Source organism: Diachasma alloeum, unplaced genomic scaffold (genome assembly GCF_001412515.2).
Source record: "Diachasma alloeum isolate Michigan unplaced genomic scaffold, Dall2.0 Dall_scaffold_00359, whole genome shotgun sequence".
Taxonomy (NCBI): domain Eukaryota; kingdom Metazoa; phylum Arthropoda; class Insecta; order Hymenoptera; family Braconidae; genus Diachasma; species Diachasma alloeum.
Genome location: NW_021680498.1, coordinates 64,537 through 74,285, shown reverse-complemented (window position 1 = coordinate 74,285; position 9,749 = coordinate 64,537). Strand labels below are relative to the sequence as shown.

The 9,749-nt window shown below is 36.4% G+C and overlaps 1 protein-coding gene across 3 annotated transcripts in view; it reads left to right on the top strand.

Annotated features, from left to right (window-relative positions):
- The first annotated feature begins 1,589 nt into the window (after positions 1–1,589).
- The window catches only part of LOC107041260 (janus kinase and microtubule-interacting protein 3), a 57,170-nt gene continuing 49,010 nt past the window's right edge, over positions 1,590–9,749 (top strand). For all 3 annotated transcript variants that reach the window (XR_003783103.1, XM_015261728.1, XM_015261727.1), the window contains exons 1-3: positions 1,590–1,791; positions 5,855–6,702; positions 8,401–8,514. Coding sequence is in view for 2 of the 3 variants with exons in the window: in XM_015261728.1 (XP_015117214.1) it covers positions 5,866–6,702; positions 8,401–8,514 (951 nt within the window). In the remaining variant the exon portion in view is untranslated. The remainder of the gene's footprint in view (positions 1,792–5,854; positions 6,703–8,400; positions 8,515–9,749) is intronic.

Sequence of the window (9,749 nt, the reverse complement as noted above, 5' to 3'; positions counted from 1 at the left end):
CGAGAAATTAAATAAGCAAAATCAGTCTTATACACGGCCTCTTATGGAGTTTTGATTAAATTGAACGTTTCAACCCCCTAGGAACTCAAGAAAAATTTGAAAAAATTTGAAGATATGGGGAATGACGTGTTTAACGTGATGGCGACAAAAAATGGGGTACCGGGGTGAATAAGAGAGATATTTCAACCCGCCGTACCCATTTGATCCCATGCTTTCTCGAGGTTCGTCACGCGAAATAGAGGATTTTCCGCATTTATTTTCTCGATGTCTAGTTCCGGTTGCGGGTTTGAAATTTCGTCGGATGGATGAATACATATTTCTCCAATGATGGAGGGAAAGAAAAAATTTTTTTTGAATCTTTTTTCAAATTCACTTGGCACCCTTAAAACCATCCGTTTGAATTCCGAAGCTTGGGGAGATTGCTCGCTGCACGGAGAGAAAAATTCAATAAAAATGTGGAATATTCGGTAAGGATCAAAGGGTTTTGTAAGGTATAACACTCGGAATTCGTGTACTATATCGAATGAGATTTATTCACAGCAATGAGAGCTGGAACCAGAGTGTGCTTCCGCGACAACCGTATTAATCCTCCGGTCGAGGATGTCCGAATTATTACGAATTCGTGATCGAGCTCGAATACAATAGATTGAAATAATGTGAAATAAATATACTTATATTTATTTAGTAGCTTCGCTACAAAAAATTATTAGGAAAAAAACGTAAAAATTACGTTTCGAAACGTAATCCGCGAGCGAAGTAAAATTCAAGAAAAAGTGTGAGTCGGAACTGAAATTGTACGAATCGCCACGTAAATTCTACGATTTTTTCCGTAAAAATTAACCACCCGTCTGATGACTCGCCGCTGTAGGGACAACAAGTCGTTCCGTAATTTTTCCCCAACGATTGAGAAATTTTACGGAACGGAACGTAGAAATAACTCACCAGCTCATAAAAATTGTTGAACTTTCGAGAATTTTTTATTTTGGAGACACAATAAGTCGGCAAGTTTCTGTAAGATTTTACTTCTTCGGGAAAAATTACGTGACAATTTCGTACTTTGTTCGGTGATGAACCTGAGAATTCACTGAACGCTTCAGATTTCTTCCCTTCAATTCCTATAAAAATTGCCGGTAAACGATTACCTATTGCGGATTACGTGAATTGTACCGTAATTTTTACTCAATATTTCTCTCCGTGCGGGGGAGGAAATTTCGGGTACAGTATTCGAATTGATGTGACATAATTTTATACTACTGTCCTGCACATGTGCTCTAAAATCACCCGGAAATTTTTTACAGTGTATCCTTGAACCGTTTTTCCGGTTCCCCAGTGAACCGATGATCTGCACTGTACTTTTTGCAAGAGAGTCCAGGCGTCGTCATTCCCCGGCGCCTCCCGTGCACAATTTTTTTTTTAATACGGGTCAGTATTTTTGTTACTAGATGAGTTCATTCCTCTACGTGCCTCGAGTTGTGCGGAATACAAATAGATATTTATTCACATGTACATATGCACATAAATGTATTTGCGAGTACGTGGGCGCTGACTCTGGGATGGTAGGCACCAGTGTCAGCCGTTTGAGGCTTCTCTCGAACAAGAGCTGGCAGTTTAGTTTTAGGTTCTAGTGAGTGACGGTGTCTCTCGAGCGACGGAAAGAGTGTGTGTGCGTTTCATTGACTCTTTCGAACATATACGCACAGCGAGAATTAATTACGGTGGCACTTCATTGGAGGTGGGAAGAGAATTTTCATTTTTTGAGATCGTCAGGCTACGCGTCGTCACTATAAATTGGTAAGAGTGAAGGAAGATTGCCTTCGCACATATGAAAAAAAAATCGTATAGAAATTTTCTACATGGATTGCGAATAGAAATTCTATAGGATTTCCATATATGATATTCCGATATTTCTATACGAATTATTTTTATACATAAATTTTTACATAAATTTTTGTTTTCATTCGAAAGATGTCTAAACGCTCCGGAGAAAACGTAGAGAAATGTTGCAACTCCATAAGAAATGTTTCTATACATGTGGCAGTGAGTCGTATAGAATCAAACCTATAGAAATCGTGTAGAAATAATTTTCATAAAAAATATCTGTATAGAAATCATATACGAAAATTCTGTAGAAATTCTATACGCAAACCGTACAGACAATTTCTATACGATTTTTTTTAAACCTGGTGTTTCCCGTGAAGAGAGAAAAGCAAGAATTTTTTTCTCAAAAATTTTTATTGTGGATTTATAGAGAACTTATATGTGTAAATCCACCCAAAAATTAATGTGTGTACATCTGATTTTAGCGGAGCCGCAGTATTTAATTCTGCGACATCGATAATATTTCATGGATTTTATTTATAAATTCAGGGCTGCACGGGAAATTTTACTGAGATGTTCTCCAGGAAATATTGAATTTAGAGCAACAAATCCTGAGAGAATAGTATTGTTAAGAAAGAGACCTCTTTTAATAACTAATGACTTTATTAAATGAATTTGGGGGGGGGGGAAATAAAATAATAAAAACTTTTTGGACGAGCACAATCACTACTACGAAAATTACCATGTTTGCTTTTTGCGTACACTTTTTCATCAAAAAATAAATAAATGAGTAAATAAATAAATAAATAAATTAGTAAATAAACAAATGAATAAATAAAGAAATCAATAAATGTTTGGAGTATTTGATAACTCATTCTCTCACATTTCATATAAAAAGTGGGCGATTGAATCACTTCCGCATAGAGATTGGCACAGAGATCAACATCTATTTCAGTATCAACTCTGGAGTTAACCATTTCGCTATCTAAATTGTAAACAAACTCGCGTTAATTCATTCGAAGAATAATAAAAACAGTCGAAACTGATTTGATCTTGGAAAAAAGAATGAATTTTTGGGGATCCACGTGGTTGCGTGGATCCGAGATTTCGATGCCTTCGATACTCCTTCGTTTACCCCATCCTCGCGTCGTTTGAAAGTCAGTCAAGTATCAAATGGCACCGAGTGGATGTGGCTGAGGGGAAAGTGATGACATAGATGGGAAACAAAAACAATCGTCACGTGGTGGCTGTCTACGTTAGAGAGATTTTATCCTGATAAAAATAAAAATTACCGTGCCGGTAGAGTAAAAATTACTGCACTGGTAGAGTAAAATTTACCAACTGTTCTAAAATTTTCGTTGTTATTTACATAAAAATTATTGGACTAGAAGGGTAAAATTTATTATTCGTCAGGATAAAATTTCTCTAACGTAGAATGAAATTTGATCATCATATATTAATTTTTATTAAATTTTGGGATAGAAATGAGGAAACGGTGACCCATGATACACTTTTATAGAACGGTAGGATAATTTTTATCAAAAATTTCTCTCCGTGTATGAAACTCATTGTGTGGTATTTTTATATTCATTTCAATGAGAATATTTTAAGTATATGAAATACATAATTCATTCATTGAAAACCTCGTGCGTTAGAATCAAACGAATGATTTATTTCGTCCGAATAAAACACCATGGCATGTTAATAAATTCCATCTCTTCGCGCTCTGAACACTGATTGCACATTTAATGAATGAAGTCCTTATTTGCATTAACTGAACATTTGTTTACCCACTCGGTGTGAATAGAAAGGCAAATAAAAATCAAATTTAAGTTTAAAAATTGTGTTTTCATGACTTGCGCGTAAAGTAAAATTTTTCGCATGCTCCGCGCAAAATCCTGCGAATTGAGATGTTTCTTTCTTCGAACAAGTATCATATACTTGAACTAATCTCAAATAAATAAGATCCTACGGGAATATCAATTATTTCTTCTTGAGATACATTTCCTTGAATCAAATAAAACAGTCCTTGGCGTCGAGTCACATGTATTCACCACAAAAATGGAAAAGTTCTATTTTTTTTAACCTAATATAATCTCCAGTCGAGAAATTTTCTACTTTCATGAATTGATCAAAAATTCGTACCTGGGAGATGATTACGTTGAGGAATGAATTGAATGTTTTCTCGAATGAAGCCGATGTTTAAATTGAGCTTTGCGTACATCACATTGAACGACATTTGTGATATCCAAGTTTGTGTTGAATTGCCGTAATCTGTGACTCTGTTATTGTAAACTAATGCGATTTTTTTTAGTCAAGAAATATAAACTTCTTTCAACTCAACGACATCTTACTACAATCTCAAAGCTTTTTCCGCGTAACAATATTCATCCTGATTCGACATACGAAATGCTCACTTCAATTATAATTTACTTGGAACAACGTATGATCGTGTTGATTGAGATAACAACGTATTTAGTCATGAGAATAATTTTGATTTTTGAGTAAACCAACGAATTTCTGGAGTTGGCAAACGTTTGGCTAGAAAGAAACCAAATACTCTCATTATTGCGACAAATAAAAGGAACTTCAATTCTAGAGAAGTTCGATCTCTTCGTGTACTATCAAATGTATCTCAAGAAGAGATAATTGGTATTCACTATGAAATCATGTTCATTTGGAAATTAACAACCAAATGATGAGACTTTTGAAAATCTTATTGTAAGACATGAAATCTTGAAATAAGCTATTGTTATTTGGGTGTTGAATTCCACAATCGCGAATCCCTAGCAATTTATGATGGATTCCTGGAAATCAGTGACATATCTCCGAAAATCGAAACTTGTTTTCTCCGTGAATATCCCACCATGCACATTGTAAAAATGCCACCTTTGTCACGTAGATTGCTCTCGGCGCGATATAAATTAGAACGTAATTCAAGGGGAACAGCAGCCATGAGCTGAATTGAAGGCTCGTTGAATGAATTACGCTGTTCCACGCGAGTAGAAAAAAAATGTGAAAATGTCAGTAGAAATTTTCCAACGCCTTGAAATTTTTTCTTCAGCACCGCCCAAGAGGGTCCCATGGTCTTTCTCCAGACTCAGTTCCTATTTATAAAGCGTCTGGATGGCATTGGAGTTCCAACTGAATTACGGATGTAATACATCTAATACACAAGCCGTGCGAATAACTCAATGCAATTCATAAGTTCAAAGTCTTTCTCAGTGTTGTCTTTCTATGAATTCTACTCCAAAGAGTGAAGATAGCATCGGCATTTGGATGGGCACGACGAATCTCTGACTCTGCGACATTATAAAACACTCATTTTGCAGTGGATGTGTTGAGACACGACGACTATTCATAGCTATGGCCCATTGGCCGCGCCCTCAACGCGACGGTTCCCAACCCGTCTGTTACTCTCATCATTTCACTTTTTTTATTAGTTGAAATACAACTAACCATGCGAAAAACTGCTATTATAATCCATTATTCTTCATGGAAGGGTGAATTTTTAATTTCACATTAAACCAAAATGTTTCACAATTTTTTTCTGAGCAATGAGATTAGCGATGAGACGGTTATTGGCCTCTGCGGTCGTGAAGCGATGAAATGAATTAGGACTTTAATGTAAGAAAAAGCCCGACGTTTCGGTCGTATTTGCGCAGCCGTCTTCAGGGGCAGAGTTTATTTAATATAAAATGTTTAAAACATAAAAATAAACAATACAAGAAACGTTACATAAATCACAGAACGCTTATTGCCATGAAAATACTGTGAGCTAACACTAAAAGTCTCAAACATGAATAATTGTTCTGCTTTCGACAGCAACAAAATATTTGGCTCAAGAGGCGGATAATTCACACCAGACGGTGTCTTTTCAGGATGAAAATATCTCATACAGAGGAAAATTTATCAACAAATATTTTTATCAAAATCTTTTTTTTCAAAAATCCCCAAATATAAATTTTATATTGACTAGGGTCGGTATTGACCACAAAGATCCACAATAATAATTTTTGTCTTCATCTTTTTACAGAACGAGCGACAATGGATTCCCTGCAGAGAGGCACCGTCACAACGAACAATTCACTCTACACGCCCCCCACGGGGGATTCCCCGACTGACGGCTGCGAAGTTCGTCTCCAGGCGCGGGCAGAAACGACCCCCGCGACTCGGAAACGACGAATGATAGAACAGCCGTCGTCGCAGACACCAAAAACTCCGAGACAGGGGTTTCCAGACCCCGACGGAGATGAAACGAATCGAGAGACAGACCTCCCCGAGAGCAGGGAGGATCAAGCTCTCCACGATGATGTCAGACTGACCAAAAAGCCGCCAATGCATCCAGACGTTTCCGGGAAACGTCAGGTCGAGGTGCAAACATTGAATCGAAGAAATGACTCAGCGAGACTCAGAAAGACCATTCAGTGGCTTGAGGACGGCGCGCGAAAGCTGCGAGAGGATCTCGCTGACGCCAGATCCGAGCTCCATGAGGAGAGACGAGCGTCGAAGATCCTGAAGCGTGAGGTGGAAGTGGCTGTACGCGAAGCTCGATGTGCGGAGGCTGCCAAACATCAAAAAATTATTAATGAACTGAAATTAAGACTCGCGCAATCGCCCTCGCGTGCCCCGGATTCAGCCCAACTGAACAGTGTTAAGGTTGAAATGCTGAAGGAGGAGAATCACAGGCGGGAAATAACCATTGCCAGAAAAAGACTCGCTGAGGCGGATGAAACGATACGAAAGCTCAGGTCAAGCTCTCTCGATCCCGGTGGCACCGACATGAATAAAAGACGCAAGTTGAATGCCCCTGATGTTCAGAGAATGGATAATGAGATGAGACGGTTACGGGAGGCTAATAAACGACTCGAGGAGAAGCTGCAAGTGCGTATCAAATATTCGATCAGTTTTTGCTTTCGATGGACCCACACGGAGAGAATGTAAAATTAAAAATTGATATGTGAACATAGTAATCGAGGACGATACCGGAAAAACTTTGAAATTTAGTTCATTTTAAGCGAACGTTTGCCATGTGAAATTCATTTTTTAAGATTTAACGTAGTAATTTTTAACGGGCAAAACAGTATGCACGTAAAATGCACGGACGGAAAATAATTTTCAAAAGTGTTGAAAATGGTTCATTTGTTTACCAATTTTTACTATTGAACGACGAGAAATTACTATGTTGACTAGTGAAAACTCCAGCGGACGACGAGAGTGTCGATTGTTTTCAATTCTTGGAGTCTCCTCCCTCCGTCGACCGCGCAATGGCCCGGGTGGGGGATTCTATAATTCTAAAAAATCCAATCCTTCCTCTCCCCCCGCCTCTTTTTCACAATGAATGTACGTGGAGCAAAATTATTAATAATAATTTTCAAGGATGATAAAGAAGATTAAATATGGTTTTTCACTTCGGTTATACAAAAAATCCCCCTCTCCCTCGTCCTCTTTCGCGAATATTCATTTTGAAAGGGGGAGAGAATATTTTTTTAAACGGCGAAGTAAAAATTCATTATCCTCATAAATTTTACTCGTGTCAATTGAAAATTTAACTTTTATACTACCATTTTCCAAAAGGAATGAAACAGAAAAGAACTCCATCAATGATGAAGATGAATGATAAGTGGAAAATTGATGAATAATTTTGAATGTTTTATCAATTCCCTTTCCGTTTTTAAAGCGATACCCATCAACACCCGTCATTTTCAGAAAATAAGGGAAATATTATGAATCGATATCCTAGAAATGTGAACAATTTTCTTGAATTATTCAGAAAATCCGAAAATTTCCAGTCTTCTAGTGATGCGCTTGGAGCTCTCCTTATCTATTGCTCTTTCGTGATCTACTGAGTTTGGATCCAGTCGTGAGACTAGATCGATCGTCTTCTGTTTTACCGCGGGCTGAAAATGTAGCGCTGAGTTACCTTATACATTTAGTCGATAAAATAAGTCCCAAATTTATTGGAAGAATTTTCGAGTATAGGCTGTGGGTAATGTGGAATACTTGGGCATGCTTTTTCTAGTTTTTTTTTCACTCGCATCCCGTAGTGCAAAACAAAACAAAATATAGCGGAAAATCCTTAGAAAATCCGTTCCCAAAAACTTGGAAAAAATCTCAAGAGAAACGTTCAAACAGAAAAATCGAGATCTGTTTCGAGAGTTTTTCTTATCAAATATCTAATAGAATCTGCGCAAAAAACAAATAGAATTTTAACGAGAATTCACTAGAATATTAGTAGAATCTCCATAGAATTTCTAGAAAATTTCAATAGAATTTTTTAGCGAATTCGCCAAGTTTTCTATTAAATTTTTTCATTTGTTCATTTTTGAAAAAATTAACATATCAACTTGTTTCTCCGTGCAGTAGCACATGCTCGCTTTTATCTGCTTGTTTCACGTCCGCGTTTGCTTCTGCGTCTAATAATGGTGCATCTGAATAAATCGTGAGACAATTTAACCTTCGAACCTTTTAACCTTCGAAAGATAAGAGAAAAATACTCAAAACCCTTTCAAACGTAACAGATAGTCATGAAAGCCTTTCAAAATATTTTGAAGAGTTATTTTATTTTTTCATGCTACTCAGATTGTCACGGAGGCTGAGCGAGTCCGTACTTTTGAGCTGCGAGTCCAACACGAGAATTACGAAGCCGAGATATGCGCTCTCAAGAAAGCACAGCGCACCGATACCATTAGAATGGTGAGTCATCCAAGAATGCACACCTCCCACTGGGAGAAAAAATGTGTTTTCAAACAAGTCCTGTTTGAGCAAAAAAATAAATAGTTGGGAATTACGAAAAAATAAAATCTAGTGGTGACCAGTTGAAGACTGTCCGGCGATGGAAAATTTGTGAGGCAAAAGTAGATTTAGTGGTTCCGAAAAATTTTGATTTGTGCGAAACAAGGGAAAGTAGTTCCTCCTTTCGCTAATTCAATAATCACAAAAGAGAAATTAATCCCTAAGGGTATCGTTTTAATGTTTGGTACGGACCCCACTATAGATTCAACCAATCAATCATCAAATTTGTCCATCAAATTGCGAGAGAAAATTTTGAAAAAAAATCATGAATATTCAGCGTCATTCAAATTACATTTACCCAGAATTATGATTTTTTAAAACATTTTTTGTCTATAAATAAATAATTGAAATTGTTTAAACTTCATTTTTTTACATGAAATTGACTTCTGGTGAAATTTTGAACAGTGACAATTTTTTTACGATTCCGAACAGGGGAATTTTATGGTGGAAAATTCATTGTTTATAAATTATTTATATAAAATAATCGTAATTTAAAAAATTGATTTTTCAAATTATTTTATCAATCTTCCTCTAAAAATAAACTATTTTTTTCAGATTTTTAAAATGTTTTCTAACAGTTCCATATCGAGATTCAATTTTAGACCTGCCAAATTTAAATGACAATTAATAAATTTTTCACGATTCCGAACATGTGATTTTAATGGCGGAAAATAAAATGTTTATAAATTATTTACAAAAAATTCTCATAACTGAAGAAATAGCAATTTATTAATTATTTGATCAATCTTCCTCCCCAAATAAACTTTCTATTTTTTTCTGATTTTTAAAATGTTTTCCAACAGTTTAATCTCGAGCTTCAAATTCAGATCTACAAAATTTAAATGACAATTAACCATTTTTTACGATTCGGAACAAATGATTTTTATGATAACAAATTGATTGTTTATAAATAATGTGTAAAAAATGAAAGAGTGGGTCGAGAAATGACGTGCTAGAGCCTCTAAACATGACAAATGTCTCTAAAGATGATGTCTGTTTTCAATTGAACAGCAGAGTTGTGACATCATTGTCTAGGAGGACAATGGGGTCTAGGAGTATGTATAGAACGTTGGCGTCTAGGAGTCTCCCCTGGTTCAAAACCATCTTTAGAGGTCCTAGCACGCCATTTCTCGACC